Consider the following 17,591-nt stretch of genomic DNA (forward strand, 5'->3'; position numbering starts at 1 on the left):
TGGATAGTCCCTGGCGTGGTGAGGACCTGCAGGGCACTTCCCCTGTGCTGTGGTGTATAACTGGAGTTGGTGGGCGGGGCCGCAGTCAGTCCTGATGTCTGCCCCCAGCCCACCGCTGGGGCCACAGCCAGACTGGTGTGTGCCTTCTCTTCCCCTCTCCTAGGGGTGGGATTCACTGTGGGGTGGCGTGGCCCCTCTGGGCTACTTGCACACTGCCAGGCTTGTGGTGCTGGGGATCTGGTGTATTAATTGGGGTGGGTAGGCAAGGTGCACGGGGGTAGGAGGGGCAGGCTTAGCTCGCTTCTGCTTGGGTGATCCACTTCAGGAGGGGCCCTGTGGCAGCGGGAGGGAGTCAGATCCGCTGCCGGAGGTTTGGCTCCGCAGAAGCACAGAGTTGGGTGTTTGCTCAAGTTCCCTGGCAGGAACTGGTTCCCTTTGGGATTTTGGCTGGGGGATGGTTGAGGGAGATGGCGCTGGCGAGCGCCTTTGTTCCCCACCAAACTGAGCTCTGTCGTCTGGGGGCTCAGCAGCTCTCCCTCCCTTTGTCCTCCAGCCTTCCCGCTTTCTGAGCAGAGCTGTTAACTTATGACCTCCCAGATGCTAAGTCGCGCTTGCTGTCGGAACACACTCCATCTGTCCGGCCCCTCTGCTTTTGCCAGCCAGACTCGGGGGCTCTGCTTGGCCGGCGAGCCGCCCCTCCGCCCCGGCTCCCTCCCGCCAGTCCGTGGAGCGCGCACCGCCTCGCTGCCCTTCCTACCCTCTTCCGTGGGCCTCTCGTCTGCGCTTGGCTCCGGAGACTCCGTTCTGCTAATCCTCTGGCGGTTTTCTGGGTTATTTAGGCAGGTGTAGGTGGAATCTAAGTGATCAGCAGGACGCGCGGTGAGCCCAGCGTCCTCCTATGCCGCCATCTTCCGAGTTCTCCCTATAATTGTACTTTTTAACAGCTGATTTTTTTCAGTTATCTTCTTTAAGTTTTCTGGACCTTTGTAAATTCTTGACAGTATACACTTTCCTGAAAATTCTTTTGCCATGAACTTGCTCTGGCTTGGTTCTCCATTTAACCCTGTAACAAATCCCACTCTGTGTCCTTTACTGGCTCTTTCATCCTGAGACCTTTACCTTATTTAGCCTTTTGCTTCATGTCTTCACCTCAGTGTCTCAGTGATTCCATCTCTTTCCATGAATCCATTGCTGCTCTGTTAACAATTCTCAACTTTCTACCTATAATCATAGCAATTTCTTTAAACCCACATCTCTAACTAGATATTTCACTGATACCTCATGTAAAACATACACAAAATTGAAGTCATCAATTTCTTCCTGATTTTTCATTCTTTTGATGAATGGTGGCATCATCATTCACTTTGTCATCCAAGCTCAACTCTCAACTATGACATTTTCCTTTGATTGATCCCTCATTAAATTGGTTACCAATTCCTACTACACTACTGCTCTCATCTGCCTCTGCATCCTATTTCCCTCATCACCTTCTGATTTCAGAATCTTGTCATTTACTTAGAATCAACCAACTATGCAATGACATCCCAACACTTTTCTCTATGGTGCTCCAATCCTTCCAACATATGCCTTCAGGAGCCACCTTCCCTAAGAACTGTCCCAATTATGTCACCATAATGCTGCTAAATGTGAAGATCCCAATGGCCCATAAACTATGTTATAAATGGCTTTTCTTGACCTTCAAATCGTTTATATTAAGTTTCATCTAAACATGATCATGTGGGATAGAAGCAATGAGAAGCAAGCAGGCAGCACAATACTCTACCATGTAGCAGGTACTCAATATATATTTGCTAAAATGGAAAAAAAGGAAATTTAGGTATTATATAAAATGGTACATGCCATTCTCTTGCATAAAAAGCTTTAATGAATTCCCACTGTCTATAGGATATAGTCCAAGTTCTGAGTGTAACTTGACTCTTGTATACTTCTCTCACTTCTCTAGACCTTACAAAATAACTTCCTTCCTTCACTAATGAAGGATTTTTTTTTGTATGTGCCCTACCTGTCCTTAAAGATTAAATGAGAAACTTCTTGACCCATTTAATTCTTGGTTAGATGCTCTTACAATAGAGTATAACTCTATCATTAGCATGTATTATGTCTGTCTGTTTCTGGGTATCCCCCACTCTATGCTAGTTCTTTTTTTTTTTTAATTTTTTGATGTTTGTTTACTTTTAAGAGACTCAGCATGAGCAGGGTAGGTGCAGAGAGAGAGGGAGGCACAGAATCAGAAACAGGTTCTGGGATCTGAGCTGTCAGCATGGAGCCCGACGTGGGGCTCGAACTCACTAACCATGAGATCGTGACCTGAGCCCAAGTTGGACACCAACCAACTGAGCCACCAATGCATGTCTATGTTAGTTCTTTGAAAACAGAGATCACATCTTTTGTTCTCCAGGGCCAACCTCAATACTCATACTTAATAGATAGCAGTGAAAATATTTTCTTTTCTTCTATTGGCTACAACCAGCTAGCTATACTGGTTATAAAATGTACTGGCTACAATCAACTAGCTATATACAACCAGTAAATACCACTTTATTGGCTAGATTTATTTTTTCAATTCAGGCCCATTGACCTCTACACTGTGCTCCATCTAAAACAGAAAACTTGCATTTTTTAATTTTGTTTTTCCCATGTCGTTCTGAACATTGACTTTTGAAATATTTCCTTTCAGCACACGTCTAAAACAACAGTGTCATATATCAGTGCTATCTCATTTTCAAAAATGTCTTTAAGTTTCATACTCTATTCTAAGACTTCCTTGCTATTATATTTGCCAAATACCAGAGTTATTCAACTATTCACCTTATTCTGTATTCTATGACATAAATTCCTTTTTATAGCAAGGACCATACTCTATTTGTCCATCTCTCCTAAGTTACATCATTCCTGAGACATTAAGAAAAAATGCTCAATGTTAAATTAATGAGAATTTGTGTTACAATAAACATGAAAACATGGTGCAACAAAACTTGAATATAACTGAGATCTTTCACAGAAGGATCTTTTACTCTACCAGCAATAGATTCTTTTATAACCTCTATAATACTGAGGTTGAGTTTTCTCTCTTCCTTACTTTTCTATCCTTCAGCTCAGCCTTTCAGTCAACTTACTTTATATTCTCATTGGCGGGTACTTCAGGCAGTTGCACAGTGATCATGCCATCTAGATTGGTCTTCCCAATGAAGGCAGGCTTGGTACGAAGTACATCTGGTGCAGTCTTTGCTGTTACCCTGTGTTGCAGCCCACCAGCACTGTTTCCACGATTTGTCAGCACAAATGAATATGACTTCTCAGGCTTTAGGTTGACAATTAACTTCTGTGTAGCTCGGCCATCCACTTCTTCCACCATTTTCCCATCATCATAAAGAATCTAGAGACATACAACCAGTCAGGGAGATTTGCTTCTCAGAGAGGCAATGTAGGTTTTTGCAACTAATGTGTACTTGTTTATAGAACACATATATCAGGTCAATTTTAATTTGGGGAAATTCCTAAGCTTAGAAGCGTTCATAAATTCTAGAGGTTGTATCAATTTTTCTTTTGGTTCTCACTTCATAATTATATAATGGTTCCAAGTGTATCAAAAATACACAAAAATGTACAATATTTTCAATATTTGACCTGTTGGTTGCATATAATCTTAATGGAAAATAGGCACATATGCTATAGATATTCAAGGTATTATTCACATCACTCTTTTTTCTAAATATTTCTAGTCCTGTTTCTAAGTATATTTTTGTTTTCAAAAGTGTTCCTCTATTCTCTGCATTTCATAGACTTGTATTTCTTGTTAACATCTCTCAGTAGCTCTCAATTGCAAATTAGAGTTTAAAACTTACAAAGAATTCAGGCCAATAAACAAATTTTTAAAATCCCAGGATACTGCATTATAAAGAGATAAAAACCATGTAAATTTCAGTGTCTGGTAGGAAAACAAAAGCACTAGCTTAGATGTAAAACACTTATCTTGGAATTATAAGATGACTGACAAGTGATGCCACCCCTAGGTGGCTCCTGCTTTATCCTTTGAGTGGAAGCCAAAAATGAGAAAATCAAGTTTGTGTGGCTGAATCAAAGTGGTGTGTATGCTTTCCAAGTAACTTACCCAGATGAACTGCACCCCCCTTTTACAACCATGATATCTTACAATTTAGAAAAAGAACTTACTTTGAAAGGCATGGCAGAATTATAATTTTCTGGAATTTCCCAAGACAACAGCACTGAAGTCTTCATTACTGCTTTGACATGAAAATTTTTTGCAAACACTGCTGGAAAAGGAAAAACAGTGTATTTAAACTACTCCTAAAAACATACGACCTGTCCTTTTCCACCATGGACAATCGGGTTTAAGTTAGATGCTGTCTACTTTGATCAGAGAGACAAGTGTGATTTGCCTACCTGTTTACACTATTCATTTTATTATCCCATTCTCATAAAGATCTCTCTTTTGCCTCCAATTCAGTCAACTATATTGTATTTTCCTTACCTGAGAACACTGGGTGCTGTCAGCCAGACTTGCTTGGCATTCTATAACCGAAATCTAAGGCATCCAAAACATGTTAAGTTTTACATACTTTACCTGTTTTGCTTTTGCTGAACCTATTAATATGAATGGTCCGATCAGTTATTTATAGCTTCAAAATACTGATTTCCAAAGACCGACATTCCTTTAAAGGAGGAAGGCCATAAGCAGACAAATCCTACCTTGATCCACAGGAAGTGTCCTGAACTGGACACTGGGACTATATGGCCCGGGCCCTTTGCTCGTGTGAGCACGTACTTTTACATCATATGTGGTATCTGGTTTTAAGCCACTGAGTGTCATAGTAGTATCAGCTGGAACAATAAGCTGCTCCATTGGAAGAAGTGGGATGTTGATATCCCTATACAGAAGAGTATACTTGGTGATAATGCCATTTCTCTCTGCCAGGACAGGTGGCTGCCAGGATAACTGGACGGACGTTGAAGTGGTGCCTTCTGAGTGGAGGTTTTGAGGAAATCCAGTTGGGACTTCTTCTGGAACAGAAATCTCCTTCACTATTTCTTCCCCAAAGCCCACTTTGTTTCTGGCTGAGAGCTTGAAGATATAGGATGCTCCTTTATGGATGTCTGTAGCAGTAAAGTGGTCTTCTTTCTCAGAGAACTCAAGAGTAGTGAGTGGCTCCATATCTTTCCGGCCAAATTTTAGACGGTAGCCCTGAAGAGGTCCAAATGTGTCCACCGGGGGGTGCCACTGAATGAGAGCAGTATTCATTTGAGTGTGGTTAATCACAAGCCGGGGTTTCCCTGGAACTGCAACACATGGGATGGAGTGCTGAGACCAACCAACACAGACGTTCACACTTTAATCACTACTGAATAGGAACACCACTCTATGGGAATCCCCACTTCTTTATTTATACATAAAAAAAGCCTTGGTCTATATACCTTTGTAGAAATATGGTTCTTTTCATACTTAATTATTAAGGTAGGCTGAAATACCAGAATTTGATAACAGACACAAATAGATTTATTAAAACAATAATTTAAGGGAATTAAAAAAAATTCCCACATATGAAGGTTCATGTCACAGAGAAATGAGGGTGAGTAAAGATTAGCTAATTAGATACATACAGCTAATAAGAATCATGATTATAACATATTTAATTGCTGGGTACCTGTAATGTACCAGGCACTGTGCTAAGATGAAGGATCTCACTTGATTTACATTTTTCATTCCTGACTACACACTCCGATTAGTTATTATCTTAATTTTCTATGATAAGAAAATGACACCCAGAGAGATAGAAAGCTGCATAGTCAGATATGTAATAAATGAGAAAGCTCTAAGACAGCCCTGGGTTCATCTGAATCCATAGCCCAAATACTTAATGATACTATTATGTTGCTTATAAGTTTTTTTTTTAATAGGTACAAAATCATGTTGCTTTGAGTTATTATGGATATAATTTGTACTTTTTGTCTATACTTTATACGTGTGGAGAAACCATGACTAAGGAATGCTTTTTGACTAGTAGGTTGGCTGAAAACAAAACTCCGTTTTTCTTTTCTCTTACAGAGATTATAAATCTGGATTTGCACACCTCCAGCATAGGCTCGGCTGGGCAGTATAAACACAATAAATGTACAGATATCTAAAATAAGCATCGCCTATTTCAATATTCAAGTCTCTATTGATTAAGAAAGACCTAAAATTGTAAATGGAAACACCAAAATAATCTTCTCTGTGAATAAGACCCACGATTCTAAATAATTTTTTGTATAGCCACTAAAAAGTGATGAGCCAGTCTTAGCTATTAAAAAAGACAATGTTATTTCTTTCTCTGGGAGTCACATCCTTTGGCTATAAATTCTGTACTTTCTTGTCCTTATTATGGTATCCCTATCTTATGGCCAACAGGAGTTTGATGCTTTATGTAAGACATCTCAGACTCATTAAGACACAATTATAAATATAGGTGAAAGAAGTGTATTTTATTCATTTTGGGATTCAGTTTCAGGAGTTTACCCTTGGCTGTTTACCTTAAGTAGAGGCTGGTTCCATCGTCATTCAGCATGCCCCCACTGAACATGTATCTCCTAAGCATGGCATTAAATTAGCTTGGTACAATGCTATTCTTTAAAAAAAAAAAAAAAAGAAAAAAAGAAAAAAAAAAGAAAAAGAAAAAAAAAAAGCCCAGAAGACATTGCCTTAAAGGAGTTTTGCCATCTGTAATCCTGCTGCTTGAGGCAGTTCCAGGTGGCAGGATGTAAGTGAGGCAAATCTTATGACATTTAGACAAATTTGGCAGTGAGCATGGCACCCAGGAGGGTACTCAACATCACAGCTGTTCTTTGCTTTATGCCTTTACATAGAGGTGTGTTCCTAAAAAGTTGTGTGAGAAACGATTCAGGAGGAGTAAATCAAATCATAGTTTAAATGTTCCATGGGAGATTGCTATATAAAGGGATTGGAGGAGAATCCTTTTGTAATTATGTCTTAATTTATTGGTTTTACAATGTCAGGTCTTCTTTCATGCTGGCTTTTCCTAATGGGAGCCGATCAAACTAACTCTAAAGAGCATTAAGAAACTTTGTTCTTCAGAGAGAAGCAATCTGACATTTTGTAGCCTTTTTGCTTTTCATTTTTCTGTTTCCGATCTTTTATGTGACTTGCCACTCCCCCCCCCCCCTTAGAATCCCCACTGCAAGGACTGAGGAGGTGAAAATGGCAAAAAACACAAAACCATAAGTCGTCAACCCAGTTCAAGATGGCAGCTCTTCTAAAAGGGTCTGCTGCTGAGAGGTGTTGAAGCTAACAAGTGACATCTCTGTCCACGTGATCTTTCCTCTGGATATTCATAGGACTTGCTCTTCCACATCATTTGTATCTCAGCTCAAATAACTTTCCTCTAAGAGACCTTATCCAATCACGCTTTCCAAAGGCCCCTAGGGGCTATCCTATCCTTAATGTCTATACACCTTTATTTTTCAGCTTCTCTGAAAATGTCACTTACTGATGCTTTATATATATATATATATATATATATATATATCCATTTGTCTATTTATTAATTATCTAGCCCTACTCAGAACATAAGTTTCAAGAGGAAAGAATATTTCTGTTTTGTTGATTGCTGTATCCCCAGTACTGGGGGTAGCACCTGACATCTACTAAGTGCTCAAAAACATATTTGTTGAATAACTGATTGAATAATTTGGGAAAAGTATATTCTTGCTTTGCTTCTTCTGAACTATATATCAAAAAACACAAAAGTTGACCACAGCCCACTTATTGCTTCTGATAGAATTCAACATACAATTTGGAAAATTAATATTATTGTCACCTGGAAGATGTTCAAGGCACATATATGCACAGATAAATGCTTACCTGCCCCAGTGGTGGACACCAGTTTGGGCTTGCTTCGTGCACCATCTCCTTTGGTGGTGTAGGCTGTGACGGTGAGGGAGTAGGAAGTTTCAGGTTGTAGCCCAGAAATAATCATGTCCTAAAATGACACAATGGAATGACACTGATTCAAAATGCTACAAATACCCTGGGGGAAAATTAAAACATCCATCTTCATTCTATGCATGCTTCATTACTCCCTGTAGCCATGCCAAGCACTGGAAGTCTCATGCCTGGAGCTCATGCTATGGATGATCTGTGTTCATGCTGACATTAAAGTGGGGACTTCAGCCATCCTAAGAGGTAGTTCTGAGAAGTAGTAGTTAAAAACATGAAACCTGGAGCTGGAACTCCTGAATTCTTTAATTTAAACCTGCGTTTCCTTATTTACTAGGTTTGTGATCCAGGGAAAGTGAGTTAACCCCTCTGCACCTCAGTTTCTCTTGTAAAGGTTGGAATAATAGAAGGATTAAAGGAGTTATATCCAGCAAACACTTACGGCTATGTCTGGCTCATAGCAAGCAACCCAGACACCAGCACTCATATTACGCCAGTAGCTCTGTACATGCGTCCTCTATAGCCTGGTCCACAGAGCAGTGATGGTACTGATGCCACTGCAGCCTGTTTTATCACCATTTTGCCAAATGGCTGATCTGTTGGACTTTGATATCTTGACAGCCAGAGAAGTTTCTTAGGACTCAAGTAACATACTGGTTAATGATGTAGATTATCGACTAAAATCATTACCCAATAAGGAGAATTTTCTGGTGATTTGGAGTCGTCCATAAAACCAAAGAACAATACTTTTTCTACCACATCATGAATGTGGGCTCAATTAATTCTGCTTAGAAAATGTTAAATATCACAAACTATTTATTAAAACTCTAGTTTTCTCTAAGTTAGGGCCCCAAACTGTGATGGTTATGACTTAGATCTGTTCTTCCAAACTGGAGATTATATGATTTTTTACATAGAGTGGTTACTAATTTGTTCTGTTATTTTCTCCAGAGCTGCTGCACAAGCGTGTGCATGCGTGTGCGCACGAACGCGCGCGCGCACACACACACACACACACACACACACAATAAAAAACAAAACAAAACAAACAAAAACAAAAACAAAAAACCCTTTCAGATATTCGGGATAGCTTTGCTTTCAAACTGAATATAGTTAGAGTTAAGAAAATGTACAATGTCATTGACTTCCACATCTGAAGACAATGCAAGTGAGAGTTCATGGAATGGACTGGATTGTGTACAAGACAAGAGGATTTCTCTGTATAAGGCTGTAAAGGGCATCATAGAACTCAATTGTTGAATCTTATCCCAAATATGACAGTTTTTGACAGTCTTCTTTTCTTGAAATAGTAGGAATGTCATCAGAGTGGAAATTCAAGAATTTCAGATATACCGAAGAGCCACTGGAAAAATTATTCTGCCAGATGAATGGGCTAAATTTGGGAGAGAGATTTTATTTTCAGGACCTTGGAATAGTTTCACTAACATTACAGAGACTACAAAAACCATCCGAATCACCCAAGAGTAGCAGTAGATACAATGGGTATTCCAAAAATTATAATGGGAAAACACCAGCATTATTGCTTCCAAGGTCCCTCTCACATGCTATTGGATTTCTGCTGAATGTAGGCAAGGCTAGGGGAAGAAAAAAGCAAGGCTTGCCTCTATCACCAAATTTATATGTGGAAGAAATTTATATGCTCTGAGACTTATATATGTCTTTTTCATTTATAAAATTGAGATTAGCCACACATGTCCTTCCTCTCACACAGACTGTTACAGGATAATAAACTGTAATGCAATTTGAAATTGGTCAAACCCTCTGCAGTGGTATAATCACAGCTGGACACACCTCTATCTGCCTGGATCCCATCATTTCTTGCATTACATTTTCTTTTTTGAAACTGTGTGCATACTCGCTCAGGGATTTCCATACCCTCTGTGGGGTGGTGTGGCTGATATCCTGGCCAGTTCCTCATTCTCTTTGTCTCCCCCAACTCATCTCCATTCAACTTCTTGTCCCTGTCCCTTAAAAGTTGCCATTCCCAGATGTTCTGAAACAGTTACTGGCCTGCTGTGTTTCTTTTTAGTCCTAAAAAACACATTTACAAATTTTAAAGAATTTTTTCTATCTATATACTAAATTCATTTTGTCTTGATTTCCCATCAGGGCACCAATGGCATGTACATTGTAAATATGTGAACATTTTTCCTTGACAATCAATTGTTCCCTCAAGTTCAACTTAACTAAAGCTCAAATGTCATTTCCAGAAACAAACTCCCTTGCTTCTATACTTTAGTGAATGGTAGAGCATATGCCAAACTTATGATTGACCTTGATCTCTTTTTCTTCCTCAAATTCCTATTCAGCAAGTTTTTGTTTTTAAAATGGTGACAAAAACTGTCCCTTTTTTCATTTCTGCTGTCTCAGTTTTGTTGGATTTTTTATAATTTCATGACTGCTTTAGTGAAAGAGTTGTTTTTGTGTCCCTGTTTACTCTCTTCTTTCTCTTTAATCTATCCACTAAATCATTTTTAAGCTGCAGGTAATAACCCATTTAAGTAGGTCATGAAATCAATGACCAGCATTTTACCAACATTCCCAACAAGAGCCCTGTGTTTTGGCAAAAAAATATAAATAAATAAATAAATAAATAAATAAATAAATAAATAAAATGAAAGAATACCCTTACCAGTTTGTCTCTTGTTTCTATTTTTAATTTTCTATATCTTTCCAGTACTGAAGAGTTAAAAGCCACGTCTGTAGCTTGACACTTCAAGTTTTCCCAACATTATATTGAATGTTATTTTTTAGCCATAGTTAGAGCTAATTTACTAGCCTGAATCCCTTCATTCATGTTAAATTGGCAAAGCTCACTATCAATTGACTATATGACATTCTTGACTGTCCCAATGACTGCTTCTCCTGTACTTTAAAAAATATGTTTCTACCTCCAACTCCCCAATACACACACACACACATTTTCCCACTCTTCAATCCTTATCTTTCAAGTTCTCAACTACATTTTAAGACCTCTTCTTGGTCCATGGCCTCCAAACTCACAGCTCTTACTGACACTGTCACTCATTTATTAATTAATTACACATTGCTTGAGGTCATTGCTTTTGTTGTATTTTATGAAACCTTTCTGAACTTTACATACTTCCTAACCACCTACTGTAAGCACTTAGAAGGCAAAGACACATCCTATGACTCCCATGGAAACCTTTACATAATAATAAGCTCTCAATAAATAACATAATCCAGTCATCAAAATATTTTTAAAAATTCCTCTCTCAGTGAAATACTTTCTGCTTCTTGGCATGACTCATTCAATTTTACTCAAATTTCTGTGGGTATAACAGAGAGTTGCCATTTCTAAATATAATTAGTACCAGATCTACATTGTTATCCACCTAAAATGTAACCCTGGGGTAGGATAGATGAATGGCCTATATCAAACAGCTTGATATCTCTCATCTGGGATGTCTCCACTTGAAGCATGCCTCCTCTAACTGTGTCAAAAGGCAGAGTTAGTAGCAGCCATAAAAACAACATGAGCTCATGATTTTCTTAGGCAATCAGTAGCAACATGCCAATTTCACAAAATAAAAGCCTAAATAAAAAGGATAACATAGAGTGAAGATAATTTAAAAATAATTTGTTAGTTCATGCATCCAAGCAATCTGTGATGACATATCATACATAAGTGAAAGAGAGGTGTAGAAAAAACAAGCATTTGTAATCTGTTTTTGACAAAGCGTCCAAAAATTACTCACATGTTCAGTAGTATCATCAAATTCCCACTGATTGAGATTAAGAAGGTTGGGGAAGAGGAAAACAAAATAAAAAGAAATGAAGAGAAATTTGCAGACTTAAAAGGCAATGTTGCCCTCCTTAGATTAAAAAAAAAAATTGAAAAAATAAGCAATTGGAACAGTGTGTACAACAAAATTCCAAAGAGAAAGTATGTATGCTGTCACCCTCACCCCTAATTCAGAGGTCAAAAGTAAATATGCTTTGTATTAATAGCATTAAAATCAGATAATACATATTTTTCAATGTGTGGTTCATTGGAATGAATCAATTAAGGCATAATGTAAAGCTGATGTTTCTAATCATACACTGCTTTATCACATTTATTTTGACTTTTTCCTTATGTTATGCAATTAATTTATGTCAGTAATTAGATTAACACCTTTCATAAAATATTGGAATCTTCTAGCCCCAGAGAAGTCTTGCAAGGTGCAATGGAATTTCAATGAATAGTTAGCATACGAGGTAGGCAAAAAAAAAAAAAAAAAAAACAAAAAAAACAAAAAAAACCCAAAAAAAAACCCCCAAAAAACACAACCAAAAACATATATACATAAGCAAAATTAGCACATTAACAAATAAAAGACAAAGTAGAAGAGACGGGAAAAATGTTGACATTTAAGGCATTTTGTATCATATAATTTCAATAACCAAAATGAAAACACTGGCAAAACTACAGGTTTATAATGTAAAAATATCTAGGACATGAAAGAGGCTATCAGAGCATGGTGGCCATATAATTTTTTTCATAATTTCAGACTTACAAAAGAAAACATAGGCAACAATGGCTTTATTAATTTCAGATTGTGAGTACTTTCTGTTTCACAGATAGCACAACATAAACATTTAGAAAAAGCAAGTCAACAGCCAGAGTCTAAGGGAATATGAATCTAAAATATAAGTTTACAGAAGTAGACTTCAAAACCATGTAACTGGATTTGGAGCTGATTAAGCCACTCATCCAGATCCCATTAGTTAAGTAAGTGTTTTTGTGAATTGATTATATTAAGACATTAGGTCAATGCTTTCCTTATAGCCACAGGGATATGTATTGCTCTCTTGTCTGCACAGAGACAAGAATGCAAAATTTGGCAACCTAACGTAGTATTTCTCAACTTGGCTCACAGTCTACTTCACTTTCACACAAAGGAAGGAATTTTTTACTGAAATAAACTTCAAATTTTCCAAACCCCATCCATTTCCATGCCCAGCGACCAATTTGCTAGATAAGCACAGCAATCTATTCATAACATCCCATCACTCCTGGAGCCAGTATAGGTAAGCTATCTGTGGATTATATGTAAATCCCAGCATAAGTTATTAACTGAAATCTTCCTCTTCTTTTCAGGTAAATATGTAGAATACAGGTGGATGTATTATGGTATCATCCTTTGAAACACTTTAGTTTACGGAAATAAAATGGAAACATTTAGTGCTCTGCTTTAAACAACTGATTACAAAAGCCAGTTGTGACTGCATGATTATAAACCATCACTCTAGGATCAATAGAGTTTCTCACATACTCAACTCTTCTTCATACTTTTCTTAACTTGGCTTAACATAGAGGATTCTCATTTATTTCCTGGGAAACTGTAAATTAATTTTTATGGTCATTATCTTCATTTTCCAGGAAATCAAATAATTACTTGTGAATACATGGTTTGATTAAGTACTAAATAAAATACTATCTGGATACCTTTCCTCAATTAAGGATGTGTATTCTTCAACAGAAGAAGTCCTACACTTAGAAATTAGATCAACTTAGTTACAAGTAGTTTTAGCATAGCTGCTTACGATTCTTTCTGTTAATTTGATTAAAATCAATTCAATTTTTTTGAAGACAGAAAGGTAAACTCAGATATCAATATAGAGAGTTGACTATCTTTATTTTAAGAAAACAGTTACATGTTCTTAATTAGGCTTGAGTGTCAGTTTATTATAATTTACTTCCTCACTTGCTGTCAACTCTGAGAAGGTAAATACACATCATGTGCTTTAAAAACTGGAATTTTGTACAGGATTTTTTAAATGTAAAATAAACAAACAAACAAACAAACAGGGCCCATTTCAAGGTATGGACTAAAATAAAAGTATCATAAATAAATAAAAACATAGGTATGTATTTTCAGAGGCTTACCTGTGCATCAGCCAGCATCACATCCTTCAGCATGGGCTGGCCCTTGGGCTCACCATTTTCCATCCTCACATAATGCACCTGGTATCCTCTTATCTGGCCATGCTGTTTATTGGGCACAGGTGAGCGCCATGAGACTTTAACAGATGTTGAGTTGACAGCCTCTACCTCGACTTTGCGAGGAGGACCACTAGGAACTGGAACAACATCATTGGATAAAAGAAAATTATAGGCACTTGTCCCACCCAGTCAGAGTATTTTCTTTACTTAGGTTTAAAAAAAAAAATGGGCAGACACACTATGTTTCCTTTGTGGAATACAAACATTTTCAAGCAATGAAAATGCTCAACCAATCTGCTCTACCTTTTAAGAAAAGATCAAAAAACATGACCGATGCCAAAAAAAAAAAAAAATGGAAGAAAAAAAGAGTATCAGAGAAATAGAAAAACATGTAAAAAATGTACAAAAGCCAAGGAAGATGCTTTGAGGCTCAAAGCATTAAAGCACAAAGAGGAATAGCATTGAAATAATAACAAAAACTGGTTGTTGATTGTTGTGTGTGTTTTTTTAAAGGTTTCTTTTTAGCAGAATAAAAAGATTCTTGATTATATGGGTTTTCTTCTCTTTTTTTTCTCGTATCAAAGGTTTCCAAACAAAAGATGCCAAAAACTGAATGTCGAGCATCAGTGTCTCTGAAATATGCAAAACAAAAAGGCAACAAGAAGATAAGAAGACAGTTTTGAAAAGTTTACTTCAAAATGTAAAAGAAGTTATTCAAAAAGGCCACGAAAAGTGCAGAAGACTTTAGACGGAAGTATAGAGAACGGCCTGGATTGCAAGGTCATACCAGCAAACTGTTCTTTTAAAGGGAAGCGAATTATTGTGTGGAGATTGGGAAAAAAGAAAATGCCCAGGCTGCAGCAAAGATAGGTCTTTGGCAAAAACTACGAAGTTATAGCGATGCTGGGTAAAAAAGATGAGCAGAAAAACAAAAAACAAAAACAAAAAACGGATTACCGTTAGCCTATCAAAAGACAGCAGACCAAGATTGTGTCAGAAGGGTGCAAACTGACGTAGCAGAGGCAACATACCATCTTCATCAGTTCGAATCAACACGGAGAAGCTCTCGGGGCCAGGGCCGACGTCTGTGTGGGCTGTCACAGTGATCCGGTACTCAGTCCATTTTTCCAGCTGTTCCAAAAGGTACTTAGTAGTGTCCGAAGGAATTCCCAAAATCTCGTGAGGTTTGTCATCTTCTCCATCCACGGAGGTGTACTTGATGGAGTATTCAGTAATAATTCCATTCTGTTTTTCCACTGGTGGAGGTTGCCAACTTACCAAAATACTAGTGGAACTTGGGCTGGTGCAACTAATGTCTTGAGGAGGAGCTGACGGCTCTTATTTTGGTAGTGAGTTAAAGGAAGGTTTGAGTGAAAGGGCAGGAGTGGTTGGAAAAAAAAAATGATAAAACAAAAGAAAAGGCAAAAATAAATAAACGAACAATAAGGGCAACAAAATGAAAATAAGGCTTTGAAACTCAAAATAAAAATTTAAGTATATGTACCTTGGCTTAGTAATATGAATAAACCAAAAAATGAATAAATGACCAGAAATAATTGTTAAACAATGGGTGGGGGGAATATGTGAACATGAAACCTTGAGATAATAGAGCCTCAAATAAAATTACCTACCTGCAATTTAAATTCTTCTTCTAAACCAATCCCTCAGTATTTCCCAGCCCTACTGCACAGACTACCCAACTTTAAAAAAGCTGTAAATATGGCAAGATTTATTACATGAGAGTCAGATGATGCTTCACAGATGCCGTTTCAAGCTTTCATTTCTACATTCTAGAATGAGGGTGATTCATGTACAGTATTCATTCGTGAAAGGGTTTTCAAGTGTAAAAAGTTGCAGTAATTGTTGGATGCCCTTCCAGCAATTCCAATTAAAAAATAAATAAATAAATAAAAGCCCAAATATAAGTGTTCCCTCTGACTATCTGAAAAACGGAGCCAGCCTAACCAGTTTTAATGAAAGGTGTTAATCTAGCATTGATTGTAGCCCATATACAGTGAGCATGCAGAATCAATAAAGGATGAAAATGCATAGTCCAAGATTTACCTACCCGAGGGCAATGTCAGGCTTGTTGATTCTTACTGTAACTTGTACTTACCCTACGTCAGCTTTCAGCTTTTTAAAAGAATTTATTATAACTCTTCTTGAGACATCATTACTAGTAAAGAATTAGATTCCACCAGCAAATTTTGGTAAAATCAATAATAATCATCTATCCCTTATAAAATGTCAGTAACAAAGCCATTAAAAACAATTGTTTAAAAAAATCCTGAGAACCATCTGGAAAAGATATGACTTATGTGCAAAATCTCCTTCATTTTGTACATAGTTATTCACACAGAGTTTACATAAGAGTTAAAAGAGAAACTTTCTTATTGTCCATTCTAAAATAAAATGGTCACTTTATGAGTGATTAGTTTCCATCAAATTACCCAAACATATCATTACTTGAAAAAATTTAAAAAGCAATAAGAGCAATGCACATGTTATCAAAAAATATTTGGAAGTTAATAATATGTAATTCCTTAGAATAAGAGGGATAAAATATATTTATTTATTTATTTATTTATTTATTTATTTACTTATTATTTATAGGTGAATCAGTAAATCATTTCTAATTTTATGTATTTAAATATGGAGTTTGGTTATTTCCTGAGACTTTGTGGGTCTTAATACTATGTAGTGTCAGGTGTATCTAACTGTTTACAGGGTTATCTGTCTTTTTAAGTTTACATGTCTTGTGATCTTCATCATAGTGAATCAAAATGAAAAGCTCCCTGTACTGATCATAGGGAAATTCTCATAAGAAAATCTTGTACATTTGGAGTAAGATTTGCAAAATCACTAGAATATCTATCATTTTTATTGATTCTGGCTACAGGTTCTTATATTTCAAATTATGAAACTATTTCATATGCATTATCAGTATTCATAATAAATTGAGTCATTCATGTAACAGCAAGACTCATTTGTAATTCTTTTTAAAAAGCTGACTTGGTTTTTACTGCATTGCTACCTTCAGACCTCCTATTCCATGAGAATATATTCAGCATTATTTGGAACTTTTACTTTAATAAAATAAAGAGTAGTAGATAAGCTTTTGACGTGGTTATAAAATGTCTATTCTAGCTCGGTATATTTAAATATATGTGTATGAATGTATGTATCCATATATACATTTGTAAACCAGGCAAAATACAATATTGAAGCATATCACATTTTTTTGTAATTAAATTCCTGAATTTAAGAATTATGTTCTACAATATTAATTATTAGCCTGCTCGGCATTCAGAATAGAATACAAAACTGCATTAATTTAAATGTTTCAGTTTATAAAAGAAAGGGAATTTTATGGGAATAGGTTATTATCCCTAATGGATTAAGTAACAGAGCCCTAATACTTTTTGTACCAACACTCATGTTTTGAGAAAGAGAGAGAATATATATTTATCTTCAAAAAACCCTGGAAGATTTTAAATTTCTATAAGAAAATGAAATAATGGAAAACCTGCCTATGTGAAAGAAAATTCATTTTTTAGAAAATGTAAATTTCGTCTTTGCTGAAAGGCCTAAAATTTAGGTCAACAGAGCATCCACTTTACAAAATTCAATGTATTGAGATCACACATA

At 36.8% G+C, this 17,591-nt stretch overlaps 1 protein-coding gene across 43 annotated transcripts in view; it reads right to left on the reverse strand.

The window, feature by feature from the left end:
* PTPRD (protein tyrosine phosphatase receptor type D) overlaps window positions 1-17,591 on the reverse strand; it is a 2,207,515-nt gene that overhangs the window by 163,323 nt on the left and 2,026,601 nt on the right. For 16 of the 43 annotated variants that reach the window (XM_043566630.1, XM_043566632.1, XM_043566635.1 and 13 more), the window contains 7 exons: window positions 14,975-15,280; window positions 13,887-14,080; window positions 11,713-11,739; window positions 7,898-8,015; window positions 4,732-5,319; window positions 4,195-4,295; window positions 3,138-3,397 (listed from right to left, as the gene is read on the reverse strand). In XM_043566630.1, the coding sequence (XP_043422565.1) occupies window positions 3,138-3,397; window positions 4,195-4,295; window positions 4,732-5,319; window positions 7,898-8,015; window positions 11,713-11,739; window positions 13,887-14,080; window positions 14,975-15,280 (1,594 nt within the window). The remainder of the gene's footprint in view (window positions 1-3,137; window positions 3,398-4,194; window positions 4,296-4,731; window positions 5,320-7,897; window positions 8,016-11,712; window positions 11,740-13,886; window positions 14,081-14,974; window positions 15,281-17,591) is intronic. The other 27 variants (XM_043566654.1, XM_043566656.1, XM_043566659.1 and 24 more) reach the window with 7 other exon arrangements.

This window comes from Prionailurus bengalensis, chromosome D4 (assembly GCF_016509475.1).
Source record: "Prionailurus bengalensis isolate Pbe53 chromosome D4, Fcat_Pben_1.1_paternal_pri, whole genome shotgun sequence".
Taxonomy (NCBI): domain Eukaryota; kingdom Metazoa; phylum Chordata; class Mammalia; order Carnivora; family Felidae; genus Prionailurus; species Prionailurus bengalensis.